At 41.4% G+C, this 18586-nt stretch overlaps 1 protein-coding gene across 2 annotated transcripts in view; it reads right to left on the minus strand.

Moving 5' to 3' along the window:
- The window catches only part of PLAGL1 (PLAG1 like zinc finger 1), a 48699-nt gene that overhangs the window by 22889 nt on the left and 7224 nt on the right, over positions 1 to 18586 (minus strand). For both annotated transcript variants that reach the window (XM_074862727.1, XM_074862728.1), the window contains exon 2: positions 4897 to 4939. In XM_074862727.1, the coding sequence (XP_074718828.1) occupies positions 4897 to 4915 (19 nt within the window). In that variant the 5' untranslated portion in view covers positions 4916 to 4939. The remainder of the gene's footprint in view (positions 1 to 4896; positions 4940 to 18586) is intronic.

An 18586-nucleotide genomic window follows, 5' to 3' on the forward strand; every position in this document is an offset into this window, starting at 1 on the left:
ATGTACTTCCCTAGGCACATCTGGCTAAGCACCTTCCAGTCCAGTACGTTAAACGTAACACACTCTGCCTTGCCTTATCGCCCAAGTAACAGAGAACAAATGCTACCTTCCGCGTCACACATGAATCATCTACTTTCTTCTCCATTATACTAACTAAAAAACCTCTGATCAACTGAGCTTTCCACAACGGTAACTCTTTTCTATTTACACTGTTGCAACTCCAGACACCCTCACCAGTCAAGATTTTCATAGCACATCTAGATTACAGCATTAAAATGACCTACAAACGTATCTCCTTTCCAACTTAAATGTGAACTTTAAATTAGCTTTACCTTTAAATTTTAGCAGCTTCCAATGCTTATCATGTATAAATACACTTAAGTGAGGTCAAAAAAAGAGTCCTGACACATTTGCATAACGATAATGACAACAGAGTCCACAAACATCTCTATCAGCCTGCTTGAGCTCAGTGTTTCTACATCTTTGTCAAAATCATAAATGCATTTGCTTTTTTGCTTTTCCCTCTGAAAATCTTGGAAACTTAAAGGCAGAAGCCACAAGCAAAAATGCTGACACTCTACAGTTAAGCAGTGTATTTTCATTTTTAGGATCACAAACTATATTCTAAAGAAAGCATGTTTTGCATATGGGGCCCCAACGCTTCCAAGAAAAACAGGTAAGCTATCTGCTGCAGAGAAGAGCAAAATGAGTCAAAACTACTAAGATTACTAGCTCAGTCACTCAAAGAAAATATTCCAGACTGAGGAACACAAACTACTCCGATAAAATATGAAACTTCCTAAGCACTTCCCCTGAAATTAGGGGACTACTCAAGAGTTTTCAAACAACTGCACACAAGCACAGTTACTTTTAATCAGGTTTGCAACACAAACCCATCAATTCCTACTGCCATGTAAGAACAAGGCAGCACAATGGCAATATTCTGTTTGAAGCTTGCCCTTACACTTAAACTGACAAAGGAAGAAATTACATTACTTAACTTTTTTCCTGCAGTCATAAGTGGACCACACCTGAAACCTGTAGCTACGTGAGCTCAGAAATCTTTTTCTTCAGTCACCACAGAAACTAATACAGAAACTCTGGCGATTTGTTCTCCTGTTTTCAGTAGAAAATTTACATATGAATTACACACCAAATTCCTTTGGTCTGATAAACTGTTCTGGACTCGCATGAAGAAAATACTGCTTCTTCATTATCATCCTCCTCTTGCTATCCTTTGCTGTCTTTACAAAAACACTGTACATCAAAAACCAGCAAGCATAGTGGTGAAGTCGATCTCTTGCCTTGAGTCTATGCATAGAAACAGGTTTGGAAAAATATCCTTACATTTCCAGGGATGTTAGATTCCCAGATTTTCTGCCAGACAGGCCCACTTATTAGTCACTGCCTTGTGCATAAATATTAATGCAGCAATTTGTACCAGTGAAGAAATCACCTGATGCAATTCGGCTGATTCTCAAAGACATAAAGAACTGTATATAACAGCCTACATAAATGACTCATGTTCAGGCCATGACTGCAAGACCCAAATACCAAATTATTTCCTACTACTTTTCATATTCATTAATCACCATTAGATACAGAACAAATCAACATACACAGAGGCTAGAAACAGCACAAGAGTCACCTAGGTGTTTCCCATGACGGAATACAATTCAAACATTGTTTTTGCACTCGAGAACACAAATGCAAACATTTCATAATCACGCTACGTATGCGAAACCAAAACAATCCTTACCTTATTTAAAATGGCATTTTCAGTAAAAAGTCAGGCTATGCTAGTATGAGGTGGCAGGAACTGTGCCATCCTCCTTCGGCAGACTTTTCCAAATGCCCCTGTGTTCAACTAAGTCTAACTCTGCTCTGTTTTGTTTCCCCAGGAGGACCCATTCAGCACCATGTGCTCCTTTTCAGCTGTCAATAAACAGAAGCAGTGAATTCCCCCGTGCTTCACAAAGCTAGTTAGGCATAGCCATTCATTTCTTCAGGAAAACAGGGCATTGATTTCAGCAAATTCCCAGGGAGCAGCTACAACAAAGAGATCAAAGACCCACCTCCTTTCCTGTGCGGCTTTGGCCGGCCGGGCCGAGAGGAGCAGCGACGGGTTTCCTGAAGAGCGGGCTCAAGCCCCACCGACCACCGCGTGTTCCATTCACACCCATCGCCTTCCTACATTCCCGGGACAGCCCCTGGCGCTAACCGTGACAAACCCCTACATTCAGGCAGCATAATATACTGCACGCTAGTTCATCCGAGGATAAAAAGAAAAACAAGCTCCAAGGGAAATCTGCTGCTTCCCCAACTGTCCGAGCCTCAGTAGCTGCCAGACATTTTAGAAACTTCTCCTTTTTTTCCTTAGCTTCTCCATCTAAAACAGAGAAACTACCTCAAATTCATCACGCCAAAACTTCACTGGGATGTTGGCTTTTTCGTTTTATTTCCACAGGCTTGAAGACTTTGTTGCTGGAGTTTGAGGTCTAGCTGCAGCAGCCCTTGTATTGTGCAGCCATGACATTTTCTTTGTGTAATTTGCCCCAGACTGCAGTGGTTTTTTTCCTAGGAATCTGAGGGGTTTTGTTCTGGTTTGGTTAGATTTTTTTCTGTTTAATTATACATCTAGTTTTCATTAATGTGACCTGGAACAAGATTTTTACTCCTAGAATTTGACCTTGCATTGAACCAAGCATTAGTGAAAGACGATGCTGTGGTCAGCCTTAGGGACCGGGTGGTTAGGCTACATGCCTACTACTGAACAGTAAGAGCCAGAGACTGTTCCCTGGTGCTGAGACCACCTGGCATCAGCTCCACCTGTCTAAACGCTCATCACCTCCTACCCTTTCCCCCCACAAACAGTTTGGTTACATCCAAATTCCTTACCTGGAACAGAGCCTGGTAGATGTTATACCCAAAACATGCCTTGGTGTTGCTTGTTAGCATAGGCCGGTACTAAGCTCATGGGCTGGCTCTGTACTATTTATTTATATAAAAGCAGACATAAAGACCTAGAGTCACTTCATATCTGTACAGATTTGCCAGGTTATTCTTTAGTGTTCTCCTGTGCACCGACATTTTTCCAAAGCCCTACCTGGCTGCCACAAACCCCACATGCATGTGTACTCCCACCAGCTGGAACCTGGAAGGGCCCCTCAACACTGGTACTGTCTCGAGGCTATCCACACATCTCCGAGTGAGAAGACAAACTTCTATCCCTCTAGCATGACAGAGTATCACAGGACCTGCCACAGCACAAGCAGTACAATACTGAGAAGACCAGGGACAGAACTGCAGAATTGTCTGAGTTGCAAGTGACCCATGGAGATCAACTAGTCCAGCCTCTTGTTGAAAGCAGGCCCTTAGATCAGCATTACCCAGGGCCCTGTCCAGCCACATCTCGAGTATTTCCAGCACGGGAAATTCCACCACCTCCCTGGGCAGCCTGTTCCAATGTTTACTTGATCCCACAGTGAAAATGCCCCTTACATCCAGGAGCATCTCCCCTGAAGTAACTTGTGGCCACCGCCTCTTGTCCTGTCACAGAGCGTGCCTGGGGAAAGAGTGCTTCCATCTCCTTCTCCATAGCCACCATTTTTGTACTGGAAGACCATCACTAGACCCTCTTAAGCCTTCTCTTCTCCAGGCTGAACACACCCAGCTCCTCCTACCTTTACTCAGGCAACAACTTCTCTAACCCACCGACCATCAGGAAAAGTGTGAGAAAGGTGCTGATGCTGAGCTGAAGAGAGAAAAATGAAACTCCCGGGTTATGAAATAGCTAGAACAGTCAAACCAGATCGAACACCAGAGTAGAGTTTAGGAGTCTTAATTGATTTTGACCAGGACCAGTGTGCAGTCACCCTGCCCTCTCTCCTTTCTTTAACATTTCACTCCTAACAGCAGCTTTGCTTGTACAGTCAGGCATAGTACATTCCTCATTTCAGAGTTCTCCCTGTATGTAAATGGCACTTAAGCATGCCCCAAAATTGCGCTAGCAGATAAAGCTCAAAAAATGCACTTTCACAAATAACTTGATCTTGAAGCACAGATACCACCTCCACAGATAGCTGCTATCTGCCAGTAAGCTGATGTATTTATTAACTGATTACAGTTAATGACCAAAAAAAATTTGTTTTCTTTGTTCCTCTGAGGAAGTATTGGAGACTGATAAAATGGGTTTCTGAAATTCCTCTCTCTTATACTGCACAGTGTGCAGCTGGGCAGCCCTTGGAGGCAATGATAAAAAATGGCAGCTGAGGCACTGGAGGGACTCCAAAAGCAAGCATGTAGATCAGATCAATAAGCATAGAAAAATGTGCTTAATGCTGCAGATAGCTTAGGCTGGAGTGAGAGAGTGCAAGTAGCAGGGAAACCTGAGCAGTAGTTTTTTTGTGGTAGTTACGATAGCAAAGTATAAGGATATGCCACTTGTATATTCTTTGCTGTTGAAAAAGGATGGATAAGTGATGGGGCATGACATTTGGATGTGACTTGGATAATGATGCCTTGGAAGGAGTTAAATTCACATAGTGATTAAAAAATCCCAAGCACATCACTCAGTAGTAATCTGGGATGGTACTTGTGCCAAAGATAGATAAAACGTTTTAGATAGAACTGTAATTTTAAGTCTCAATGAACCAGTCTGTTCTTATACATGGGCCAGATTTTTACAATTTTACTCATATTAAGTCATGCTTTACTCCAAGAATAATCCCGTTGATTATAATGGCAATATTGTTCCACAGATGTCTCAGAAGAAACGCAAATGTAAAAGCAGACTTTATACTTAAGATAAAAGACATAAATCATGAGCACATCTGGGAATCTGATAAAAACATATGGTACAAAAAAATCACTGTGGGATGACGGAAATGTACTTACATAGCAGGTCTGTGGACATGTTTACAGATCAGGCAAAGGAAACCTACATAAAATAAATGAAAAAAGAATGATCAATTTTCTGAACTAGCACTATTCATGCTAGTTATATGCATAGTTTTTTAGTTCTTTAGGAAATGAGGAGAACATATCAAGGAAAATCTAACAAAGAAGAATTTTGATTTGTAGAGGAAAAGAGTAAATCCATCCATATTTTACTCCTTAATAAATGATTCCAATTCATTTCACAAACAACATGAACTGACAATATTGATGTAATGCATTTTAATTAAGAGCAGTTCACTGTATTCTACATCTTCATTAACATTTAATATTAAACCAGAATTTTCAGACGACATGTATTTTACCCCATGCCATTCTGTATTTAAGCCTGCTATTTCTGGTATTCATCTTAAGGGTCCTCACCCTTGCAAAGTCAAAGGGATTATTAACTATAGGACAAGACATTTTATCTGCTCTCTTGAAAGAATTCTGGAGACTTCCAGCTTTCTGCTGAACTCTGTTCATCTTGTTCCCTTCCCATTCATCTGCTGGTTTTTGACTGAAATTTTACTATAAGCACAGAGGGGCAGAGTCTGAGTTTTCTGTAGCTGTCTGAGCAGTCTCCAACACAGTGGGATCCCAGTGTGTGGATAAGGCTACTTGGAGCAACAGAAATAACAAGGCACATCATAATAAGGGGGCATGCAAATAACAGTACGAATCACATCAGCTTATGCAATTTTGTTGTGTCCTGTACAAAACTTGAAAATTTCAGGCAGTGTTTGAAGGTGCATGTATGTGATTTAGGGTGAAAACTTGACTCTGATGATGACAACGGTATTTTGCTGCAGACTAAAATGGGCCAAAGAAAACATCTTCATTTTTAAAAATACAGTGATCGTTAGTAAGATACTTCCAAATTAACTGGAGCTGGGTGGGAGAACTGAAGGAAGAGGGCAATATGGAAGAGGCCAATAAAGATGACAGGAAAAATGGCAAAGAATAATGAGAACCGAGGAGAAAACAGACTCAAGCAGAGTAAAGGAGTGGTTAAGATAAGGTGAATGCAGAGCACGATGAGGCAGGGAGGAGTCAGTGACCTGATAACGAGAATTTGCCGAGGAAGAAGCTGTGCCTCTGCCAGGTTGTCCATAAGCAGGATGAGGAAGCTGAGATCCATCTATCTGCTGAAATCTATAAGCACACTGTAGTGCCATTTTCAAGTTTGAGAAGACTAAGGTAACATTTCTAATGATCCACTGTAAGCACTTAAGTTGCCATCTTAGCTTGAGTATGTGCCGTTTGTCCCTGCATACAAAAGCAGCCATGCTGAGCATCCCCCCTAGCATTTACTCAACAATTATGTACATACAGATCATCATTACTGGGCAACATAACAAATATGCTGATTACATTAGCAAGTTAACAATTGGTAAACTTACATATGCTTATTTAAGTGCTCACATACTCATGCCCAAGATCAAGACTCACAAAGTTACTAAAACAGACTTGCTGTCTTACCATGTGTCTCATCACAACATAATCAAACCCCCAAGGACTTAAACTGTCCATCCTAGCATAAAAGACAGTATGTAAAGAAAATATATTTTACAGGTGCCCTGCGATCTGGAAGAGTTCTGATGTTGAAATATAAAGAGCTGCCCGGTCTTTCCTTCCCACACGCTTAAACATGTCTTTCAAGTCTATGCTGCCTTCACCAGAGGACAAGTACAAGCTTTGCATTTCAAAGAGTGATTTGCAGTGGTGGGTGGTGAGGGGTACTTCACAGGTATGCTGTAGACTTTATTTCAGAAAATTCATATTGAATTTTCAATTTCAAATTGAAAAGACTCCTCCCACCTTTGGGCTGCACACATTCCCTGACATCAGTGGGATAAAACTGACAGGAAGCAGCTCATCAGAGACCTTCAGCAGGGAAGTCACTACAAGGAAAGATGCTTCAATTGCCCACGCACAAGCATCCTATCTTCTGAGGTGCCCTAGGACATATGAAGCACCCACATGAGGCCGATAGCTATAATATTGGCTATACAGGAAAAAGAGTCCAACCTGCACCAGGAGCTAGAAGCCAGGCAGGGCTACCCAGGGCATCTCAGACAGCACTAGACACTTACGTTTCAGCAAATTAATCAAGTTCTACACTATTGCAGTTTGTCTGTTTTTACAAGAAGACAGGCAGAGAACAGGCAGGTTGCTGGTACATCACTTCTGAGATCAAGGGGACTGCAGATGAGGCATGAAACACATGATGTGCCAGCACATCAACTTCTGTTCTGTAACCTCTGTCCTCTGCCAAAACAGGGGCCTCCAGCAAATTTACAGCTTATAAACTGGCTTTTGTCTCTGTCTGGGACTGTGGGTAGATGTGAGAGAGAAGCAGTAAAGGGGCCTGCATGCTAAAAGGGCATCAGTGAGTCCTCTTTCCAGGTGAAACAGCCATGCTGAGAGCAGGCTTTCTAAGCAGCATGTGTCCTAGCCTGTCCATTCACCAGAAAACACTTACTTTCTGTACAAATACTACTCTGCAGTTTGACTCCATTCTGGCTGAGAGTGAGGCACTTGTCTGTGGTGTTAATTTCTAAGAATTTAGGCCTTGCAGAGGAAAGTGGACTTTAATGGCATCCATATGTGACTGTACACATACCAACCCTTGTCATCCCCAGACACAGCAGGCTACATGTTGTCAGTGTCAAAGCAGTGCCATCAACTATAAAGATTTCATCCCCCCACTGAATTACTAGGCAAAATGATATAATTGTGCTGGCATTCAATCTGCAGGGCAATTGCCTGGTAAACCACCACAATACAACAAACTCTCCCCTTCCACACGGTTTGAGTCAGTAGTATACCTTCATCCTCCCACATCTGGTCTGCAGCATCTCCTGTCATGAGAAAGTCCAGCCTCAGCCCATTGTCGGTCCATCCCCCACATGTCTGCCATCCAGCCATGTTCCAGTGACACTGTGGTCCAAGGCTTGGTTGAATTGTTCAGTGGTGTCACTTTGGTGGTAGAGGAGGGGGCATGGAGAAGAAGGAGCACATACATTAGGTGGGACAGAAGACCATATCTCTTGATACAGAGACTGTGACGGAATGACAGGCCAGAATGACATCAGAGGGACTCTGATGAAGAGCAGCACAGTCCAGAGCAACACAAACACCTATGAGACAGCTCAGCTGCAACCAAAAGGCTAATCTGCTGCTGGGGTGGAGGCAGCTATCAGAAACATGAGGAGGTTCTCCATTCACTTACTACTCAGAAGCAGCTACAAAAACGACAGCAGGAAAGTGCTATTGCACAGGTTGGCTCATCCCTCCCATCCCTTTCACCCATGCTGATAGGGATGCCTTCTCCTGTGGTCTGGAGCCAGGAAGGAATCGGTCCATGACACTGGCATCTGCTTGCTGCTCCTCACGAGGTTAAAGGCGCTTACCAGTACAGGCAGGTCACCTTGTACAGACCTCTACTCCTAAAGTCCTCCCAGGATGTAGTCAAAGGTACAAGACTGCTGCAGAAGATTTGCCCCAGAAAATGAGGGCACTATGAAGAGGATAACCATAAATCACCAAAGTGTTTTTCTCCACAGGCCATCAAAGCCTGAGAAACTTTCACTTTTTTTCCCCTGTATGAAGCAGCATTAGCCCCAGTAACCCCATAGTGCCCACGTCCAACCCTTGGAGAGGGCAGAGAGACCACAGACCATCAGGGAACACCTCTGTGAAGGCATCCTAGTCACTGCAACACAAGCCACTTGCAGAACAACAGAGCAGCAGGTGCACCAACCCAAGGAACTGCTCCTCTTCTAGCAGCCAGTCAGGACGTTATCTCTGACAGACTGAGGATAAGCATGGCAAGGTGCATTTGCAGAGGCAAGGGAGTGTAAGCAGAACTACAAGCTCCTTCATAAGCTATGCCCGCTCTTCCCTGCAGTTACCCTCAACATGGACCCAGAACTGCCTGTCCTAGCTGCAGAAAACCACCACCATAAATCCCTCTCCTGCTTCAAGGTCAGCTCTCTGGTGCATGACGGCACCTCTTGCGCAGTGTACTGCCCCTCGACCAAGGGGACTCCAACACATGCAGAGTCACAGCAGCCACTTAGGCTGTGCCAACCAGGAACACTGCCTGGTGGTTTCTGGCCACATCAGTCACTTGTCAATCTAAACTTAGGTGGTTGGCCAGTGGCCACGCTGGCCTCAGTAACAGTCCCATTGGCCAATCTTCTGTGTTTTTACTCCTTGTAAACCACACTGACATACCACATTGACCTTTATATGAACTGCTGCAGGTATATTGGCCAAATTTGCTGTGCTGCCCACACAGCCAAAAGAAGTTGTTCACGGCTGCTCTTACATACTATCCTTTCTCATCAATGAATGGGTAGAAGAGGAGGAGGAGCAGAGTGGGGGATGTTTCCCATACATGAAAATGGCAGCCCCGAAAATTTGAGGCACAGCCTTATGAGGTTCTTACAAGCTTTTAGGTCTCAGGAAATTAGCTTATGCATTTAGGTTTAACAGGACTTGATGGGTTAAGTATAATAGATGGTTATCAGTCTACAGATAGCAGAATGGTAATTACAGGCACACTGGATGATGAGAAGTTCAATGCTTTGTGGTGGTGAAAAGTGGTTATGCACTGGTTAGAGGAAGTGAGGATGGGTTCTGCATTGCCTATCGAGAAGGACATGTTGCAGAGCACATTTGTGTAGGAGCCAGGATTTTAGATTTTGTTTTCCTTAGTTGTTCCACCATGGCCACAAATTTACAGACTATGCATTTTATGTTTTAGAAGTGACTGTAGTGGGCACACTCTGGGCATGTATGACTTGGGATGGGTACACACGATTGTGGTGGGGTTTCCCTGGGACATCCAGGGTCCACAGCTGGAAAGGCAATGCCTGTTACCCCTTCTGTTCTAATGCAGGGGACGTGGGAGTAATGAAATCAGACAGCCAGTTTCCAGGTGTGGTCCATGAGGAGGAACCTACATGAGGATCAGGGTCACTGCTGCACCAGAGGAAAGGTGTCTCCCACAAGGAAAACCAGCAAGGGAAACCAGCCTGCACAGAACCTCTGGGGCTGTTCATGATGCACATCCACAAAGGCTGCCAACAATGGCTTTGGTAACTACCTTGCTTACCAGTGCTTCACATTGAGAGGTGGCGAGAGGGGTGGCAAAGGCTCCAATTTCCACTCCTGCTACGCCTGGAAAAATACTATGATGACACCTGGCTAAAGTTTCTGAACGCACTTCTCACCCAAAATCCTGTACCCACTGCAGGTCACTGACGACTTCGAGGTGGATGACACAGTTTTACCAACCAGCACTTGCTTCACTGGCCCTGAAGCTCATCTTCACCAGTGAGGACAAACTCCATGGCAAAGGAGGTCAGGAAACTGCTCTGTGAGGGACCTTTCCAACGCCTGCAACATAAGACTACAACTAGCTGTTCAAGACAGCTGTCCTGCACGTAACACCACAGCATTCTCACATGGGCTCATGTGACAGAGCTCTTCCACTGACCTCTCTTCCAGAATAGGAACATCCACCTTCCCTGGCATCATGCCCCAGAAAGCCAGAGGACAAGCAGGCACTGATGTGGAAAAAGACTTAAGTGGCAGCAACAGGAAAAGCTTTTGTACTGCCACACTGACAATGTGGGTGATATTATTATGCTTGTCTCATGATGCCATCTGTAGATGACAGGAGAACATGCTGTCTGCAAAAGAGATCTCTGCCATGCAGGGACAAAGACCTGGATCACAGCTTTTGAATTATGAATCCACTGTGAGCAGAAACACGGCTGTTCTGAACCAGTCAGCATCTGCCCTCGCCAAGCCCTCAGAACTTATTGCAGAATTTCTTACATTGCTTTCTGCACAAAAACAATGTCAAAACCCAATGACAACTGTCAGCACAGGCATGCTCTTTCTAATGATCTGACATTATATGGCTCAAAAATGCACCTCAGTTTCATGCTGCATGCCGAAGAGAACATTAGTTAACCAGTCACCAGAAGACTCTTCTGATGCTGTGAAGTCATCTGTCCACCCTACTTTTTCAGCTGAAAAGGGGCCACTGCTATACTTCAGATACTCGGAAGAATGTCCAGGACAACTCGCTTATACATTCACAACAGCCCCATCTCAATGACATTGTTATCTAAGTACCTTTTATCACATTTTAACTGAGTAAAGGTAAAACGCAAGTAAAAGCATTTTTTTAAGACACCTATGTTATGTGGTTGCAGACGTCTTTAAAAATACACAGGGGAAGATGTGACAGGAAAACCACACTTAACCTACTTAACACTAAGATTAAATCAGGAAAGATTTTCTTCCCCTATTACAGAAATCAGTTGCTGGGGTTTCACTTTCAGCATACCTTATGGCTCAGGTTGCATCCATCAGAAGAAAACATACCTTCAGGAGACAAAGCATCTATCACACAGCATTAGCATTCCACTAGTGTCCCTACTTGTTCTCTTTTGGCTACTGCTAGTGCTCATGCTGGGCTAACTATTTCTGCTGACATAGTTTCTCTTCTCCTGAATTCATGAACAGGAAGGAAAATCATAATGATTTAGAAATGATTTAAGTATAACAGAGTACTATCAGGGAAAAATTAATATGGAGGGCCAAAATCCCCAGAGAAACCTATGTAGATTTTTCTGAAGTTTGTGTTAGTCCCACACGTGCATCAACAATCAGGATTTGTTACATGTTAAGTACACCTCATCAAACACGTCAACTGAAAGTGAAATTCTGTGCATTTTGTATCTACCACACGTAGAGTCCCTCACTGCAGAAAACATGAAATTATAAATCACTTTATAATTTATCACATAAAATATCACACACTTGTACTTTTACAAAATTACATATTTCTTTCAAATAATTGAACTGTTTAATAATTATAAACCAGAACAACTCATTTGCCGTTATAATGTGGTTTTTTATGTACAGGATTCCACATCTTTCCCTTGATTAAGCAAAGAACTTGAGCAGTACAACACAAACACTTCTGTCCCAAATTCAGAAATCTGGCTCACTGACATTGCAGAAATTCTTCAAATGTCTTACTTGTGAACGCAAAAAATAATGAAAACCCAAAGTTATACATGCAACATCTCTTTCACAAAGGACTATGCAGATGTAAAAGAACGGTGCACAAAATCATAAGGCAGACTGTGGGTAGATAAGTCATGCACTCAAGGATATGTTTTCTCTAATATGTTTACTAAGAATATTTTGTGCACCTTCATGATATTGTTTTAAGGTGTGTATAAACACACACAAATACTATACAAATATATACACTAGTCATGCTGCTGAAGGAAACTTTATAACTATACACACATCTGTACAGATTAAATGCCTTAGCATGCAAGCAACCAAGAGCACTGTCAGTTTCCAGTGACTTCAAGAGGTCAGGCAATAAGACATCCTACTGACTTTGATAATTTTTGAATCAGTTGGCTATTATTTTGCCAAAGCTATATTGAGTGTTAAATCTGGATACATAAAAAAGTCGTGCCTTGCCATTTCCTGCACCAACTGATCAATATTCTAACCTGGTTACGATCACCTCAAGATGTAGCCTCATCAAATATGGCCCATATATGCACCTCATCTATCCAAGTCCATTTTCAGTTTAAAGCGAAAAAACAATTTTCATTAAAAGTAAATCCATTTTATATCCTGTGTCCTGATACCAGAAACACAAAGACCAACAAATCTCACTCCTTGTTTCTAAGGAATTTTTCCTGAAATACGTTCTGAAACACGGCACTGTCTCTTATCATAATTTTCCTACCTTTGTATCACTTGATGTTGGTCTGTTTTGGTCAGCAAAAGACCTATGGCAGACAAGGCATCAAGTACAAGCCTTTTTCCATCACCAGGGCCCTGACAACAGAAGAAATGCTATTAAATAATATTTTTTAAAAGTGGTAGTAACAAAAGGGAGCAAATCCCTAGGGAATGATACCAAATGGCATCATATGCCAGCCTGCCTTACTGAGGGCTGCTCTTGTTGCTCTTGCTGTTTGGCTTTGCAAAGCACTCAGCATCTTGATTGCGATCCAGCAAAGCATTTCTATATTTCCCATCTCTTTTCACCACCAAACTATTTGTACATGTAAAGACAAACCTACACTTCATATTTTGCTGGGTCAGGATCAAGGCACCAATCATCTTTCTGCATCCTTTTTTGTTATGAGAATTGGTTAAAATAAGCTAAAAAAAATATCTTAGAAGTGTGAGTTTTAAAAAGCCTAAAGACCCAGGAACATTCCTAAAATAATTTGCATTCCACAGCAGCAGGCAAAACCATTTCCATTTCAATGAGCCTGTGGAGAGGACCCTGGTCTGCTCCCTGAAACTCGCAACTGAACCCCGGCACAAAACAAACACTGAACCCGCTTGTATGAGGTCACGTGAAAAAGCACTTTTTCCTGTTCTCCCTCAATACCTTGGCTAAACACTTTTCATTGCTTCAGGCCCACATCCCAACACTCGCTTCTGGAAGGGCACTGCTGCTACTCTCCACTGGACAGACTGGTGGCAGGCAGATTTCCTTTCCCTCCCCTGCATCCTCCTTGGACAGCCTTCCCCAAAGAGTCAACAAGCCTCCTACAGCTTCAAAAAAAAGGTTTTATGGATACCTCGGCTCTAACACTCTCTCCTTTCATAAGTGTGCTACAAATAAAACCCATTAGCAGCCACCAGCATTCCAAATGCGGTGAGCGAAACTCAGAGTGGAGACAGACAGACTGACAAGTTCCCTCATGGTGCAACAGCCACTCCTGTGACCAGAGAGGGGGATACACATCAGGAAATCATAAAAACAGATTTGTCACCTGGAAGCCAACACCTTACCTCACACATCTTGCTCAGATTATGACAATCTAAAACCTCCCAGCTTCAGATGCTCACAAACTTTGCACATACCTACAACATCATCCAGATGCGTCCTACCGCACTATTGCAATCATGTAATGCAGTGTGTAACGTTGCTGCTATACTACATAACTATTAACATTTGAATTATTTGGTCAAATTTCACCTTCCAAATCTTGCTCTCACTCTTTGGCAGCTTTAAATTTCAACACTGTGAAATGACCACTTCATTCAGAAACTTGTAAAACTGAGGAAGTTTTACCTGAAAAAGGATTTCAGGTCGTGAATACTGGTATTTTTACAGGTGTTTTAGATGCAACATATAAATTTAATGGAATTTCAACAGGTTTAGCAGCTTTGTCTCTTTAGTTGCTTCATAAAAGCTGAATGTCTCTCTATATAAATTATGTATCAAAGCGTAATTAATGCTCTTCCATAATATGCCCCACTATTTGTTAACATCATCTTGGCTAGTACAAATGTTTTCTTTCCTCTGTTCAATCCTAAAGGCCTCAGACTTAGAGAACTGCCTGAGCCATGTGAAGGAAGCAATGATAACACTAATACATCCTCAAAACTCAAACTGGAGCATAAGCAAAGAGTTTTCACTAAGAGACAACAGTAGCTGATTTAATTGAACACCGCAAGCCTTGTGCTGGATAACAGCTGCCTGTCACATCCCTCAATTTGTTTGCCGCAACCTGCACACTCAGATTTTCTGCCAACACCAACTGGGTTTGCCAATGGCAAACTCGGCAGCAAAACCACCCACGTCTTTCCACTCCCATTCACACATGTGGACTGGCTGGAGTGAGATACTGCATCAAAAATGCAATCCACCTCTTCATATGGTACAGATGCAAGGGGGACTTATTAAAACTAATTTACTGGAACGGAGCCATTATATTAAATCATCAGGGACTAATTCTGTTGAAATTAAACTGTAACTTGAGGAGTGATTTCTTACTGCCTTTTATTAAAGAGTACGTTAGTTTTAGGGGTTGCATTTTCACAGTAGTGCTTAGAATACCTATGGTACATAACTCTAAAAATATCCAAATCCTCCAAATACTGCATATATGCTTGATTAATGAAAGCTACACATGTTCCCAAGTATTACTTAGCTGCTGCCTCAATTTTTCCTTTGATTATGAAGCCACATGATGATTCCAGAAATCCACAAATTTTGGCTCACAGGTTATTGTCAAATAAATGTAGGTATTGATGCAGATTCAACACAGTGAATCATCATTCATATTCAGCAGAGTAACCTGTTTCTCACATAAAGGAGAGAGAAAAAGTTGCTCCCCACTGTCAACTAAAGATCAGTTCTTCCATACTGACAGCTTGTAACACAGAGTTATAATTGGCCTCCTGCCTTTCCGAGGTCGGGACTGGAAGCCTTCTTGGTAATTGTATGGTATACACACCTTCTTGGGATCCTGTGCCACTTCTTTCACATTATTCAAACAAGAAGCAAAAAAATGTGGCATTACACACACAGTGTTAGTGCTTGTTTAAAATTTTAGCCCACACAGTAATGTAATTCTACCCTTTTCTCCAGCAAAACCGAAACTTGAATAAATTAAAGGAGACTAGCTCTTGTCTACACAAGCTTCCTTTTTACTGTAGGAGAATGTGAAAGAAATTATGAAACCAGAATAACAAGGTCAATGCTGAAGAACCCTGCAGAGACCAGTAGCGTTCAGCCACTACTCCACAGAATGAAAAAAACAACTTAAAAATAAGTGACCATTAATTCCCATATCAGTACTAAATTAGGAACTTGAAATTTGACACACCATGGATTAATGAATGCAAAGTTCATGCAGACATAAAATATACCTCGTATTTCAGCAGTTCAGCATTTTTATTACAGTCACTTGTCTGTATGCCATTTATTCAGAGACAGTGTTGGAATCTGTTTAACTTCTCCAAGGGCTCTAGCAACAGAGGCAAAGAACACCATTTCTTCCTTTAAAAGTTATCCTGATATAGAAAAGCTTGTTACAATAATGTAGAAAAAATCCTGTGATCTCTAACCTTTCATTAAAAGTTCGCCAAGAGGTCATTTGTCCTTATTTCTTCATCCACTTGCATGACCTCTTCAACCCCAACTTTGACATTTGAAACATCCATTCAGTATGGTTCAGTGAGTTAATGAAAAATAACCCCAAACAACTCGGATGTTTGACATTTGCACCCCAAGTTACCAGAAGGTCATTTTAGTAATTTATAAAACCTACATGAACATATTCTGTCAGATGTTTGTATGGGATGTGAGATCTGCAAGTGGAAGAACTTAGGGTTATCCAAGTGTCCATTATCCAATACTTAGATGGTTTCAGTCAACAAACTACTGAAGTGTATTTTACTTGTTGCACCATGACATTCTAGTCTCCAACATCTACTACAATGTTAATAAAAACCCAACAGATTTCTAATCAATGGTGACTGATGACTTGCTAACCAGATTCACATCAGTATGATTCAAGAGCCAGTGCTCTGCTGGGACAAACTGAAGGCACAGGTCACACTTTCCACAGAGATGTTTTAAGTTGTCCTGTAAACTCTATAGATTCAGCTTTTGAAGAACATCCTTGTCAAAATAAATGAAATTAAAATTACAATTTAATGCAATTTAAGATTCTGGGACCCAAATATATTATTAGAAGTATGATAGCAACCTTAGCACCTAAGCAGATGTGGGACAATTTTTGCTATCAGGTTGGAACTTAATTTTTAAAATTATAACCTGCCTATGGGTTTTTCTAAATTAGATGATTAATAATCGGTGCAAATCACTGACCATAAATACAATTCAGAGACTTATATAGTCTCTTGACAATAAAAAAGTTTTAAAGTCATATATCCTGGTAATATTTTTACAGATCAAAAAAGACACTCATTCTACATTGACTTCAACTATTTTGTGAACTGTTTTACTGATTTGTGTACAGAATATTTAAAGGAACCTTATTTTTATATTCTGTTTTCTGTTAGTTTAAGAAGTCTATACTCATTTTTGTAATGTCCCATTTTAAAATTATTTTTAAATGTTGACATTTTTAATGCTGATAAAAGTGGTATGAAAAACTTGGCAGAAATCTGTCAATTTTTTTTTTCATCAAAAGGATTGAGACCCACAACCCCTTCCTTCTCGAACCGAGTCACTTTGATGACTTCTAACATTCTCTTACACACTCTGTAACTCAGTATTTCATTTTTGCTAGGGGTCCAGAGATTTGTAAATATTTGTCTGTATGGGTCCTGAGGCCTGCAAAGACTGAAGTGTTCTGAGATTCAGGCTTCAATGTTGACAAATCACTGAAACTGTAAGAACAACTTACAGAAAAAAATCACTTACAGTCTTTTCTTTTAGAATAAGATAAAGAGGGAAAACCAATTTACTCTCCCATTTATCCTTGTTTTCTTTTCTTCCTTGTCAATCTCTCTGTTTTGGTCAGGGCAGCCTCTCTTCACTTTATTCAACAAATGCTTGAGAACTAGGATACATTTTTATTAATCAAAAACCTCCACGTACCTTAGCAGACTCAGTGAAAAATCTGTATAGCAAATTCATGCATTAAAAAGGCAGATGATTCCATCTATCACTCACACTAAGAATTTTTGAGAGAGAACAGCAGCATGTAAATGTGTACAGGTCAAGTAAAGATGATTTCCAAGCGTGAAAATTATTCTTGTCACTGGCAGCTGTTATGCGAGAAGTAATAAGGTCCAGAAGCCTCACTGGGCATGACCAGTGATAAGAAAATCATTACGACCCATCTGCAACCTTCAAGAGACCCAAAATGCTTCTGCAATCTTTTGTTCAAAGCAAAAGTAAAAATCCAAAGCAACAGGTTTCCAAACCAGGACGTTCTGATTGTCACCACAGCAGTAAGAAACTTTTCACAAACAGCCCCCCGCAGTGGGTTCATGAAAGGGGAAGCAGAGCATATTTTCAGAACTACAGAATTTCAAAATCACAGACTTTATAGTAAACGCATGCTTGTTTTGCCTACTTATTTACTTGTTTTGTGGGGAAAGGAATTTTAGGTTTGTAAAAACAAATGAGTCATGAACAAGTCAAACTATTTCCAGTCAAACTTATTTTTGTCTGAACACACTGAGTTAACTGAAACCAAAACATTTTGCAGAAATGTATGGGTTTCACTGGCTTTGCCATGAATCAGTGTCACAGGCTGTGTTGTATTTCACTGAAATTATTAATTTCATCCTCCTTCATTTGGGATATAACAGCCTCCCACCCCCCAGCTGTGGAAATCCTCACCTGACACAATTTTTCTTACTTTCATTGGCACCTACCACCGAGGACCAACCACTGAGCAATCTCTTTCCAGTGCTTGGCACCATCGGAATGAGGAAGGGCTACTTGGCTGTCAGGTTTACAAGAATCAAAGGATGCATCCACTTGGGAGACCTCACGTGCCAGTTTTCAAATTTCTCTTCCACCGAAAGAGCGAGGAGTGGTTTTATTGTAATGCATTTGGATTCATTCTGGCCAGCAGCCCCGGTCTTTTCTTGGGTGAGCCCTGAGAATACAAAAAGGTAGTGTTTCAACGGGTAAATCACCTGATTTCAGCAGGCAAATCACCTGCTGCTATTTCACTGTGAGAGGTATTAAGTCACTTGTTTAATTAATATGGGTGATTGCTGAGATATCTCAGTGCAATTGAAGCAGAAAAGAGTTATGTTACTACTTCTTAGCTTGTCTTAATCGCTTAAAAAGGATTTAATGCTT

The sequence above is a fragment of the Strix uralensis genome, chromosome 3 (assembly GCF_047716275.1).
Source record: "Strix uralensis isolate ZFMK-TIS-50842 chromosome 3, bStrUra1, whole genome shotgun sequence".
Classification (NCBI taxonomy): domain Eukaryota; kingdom Metazoa; phylum Chordata; class Aves; order Strigiformes; family Strigidae; genus Strix; species Strix uralensis.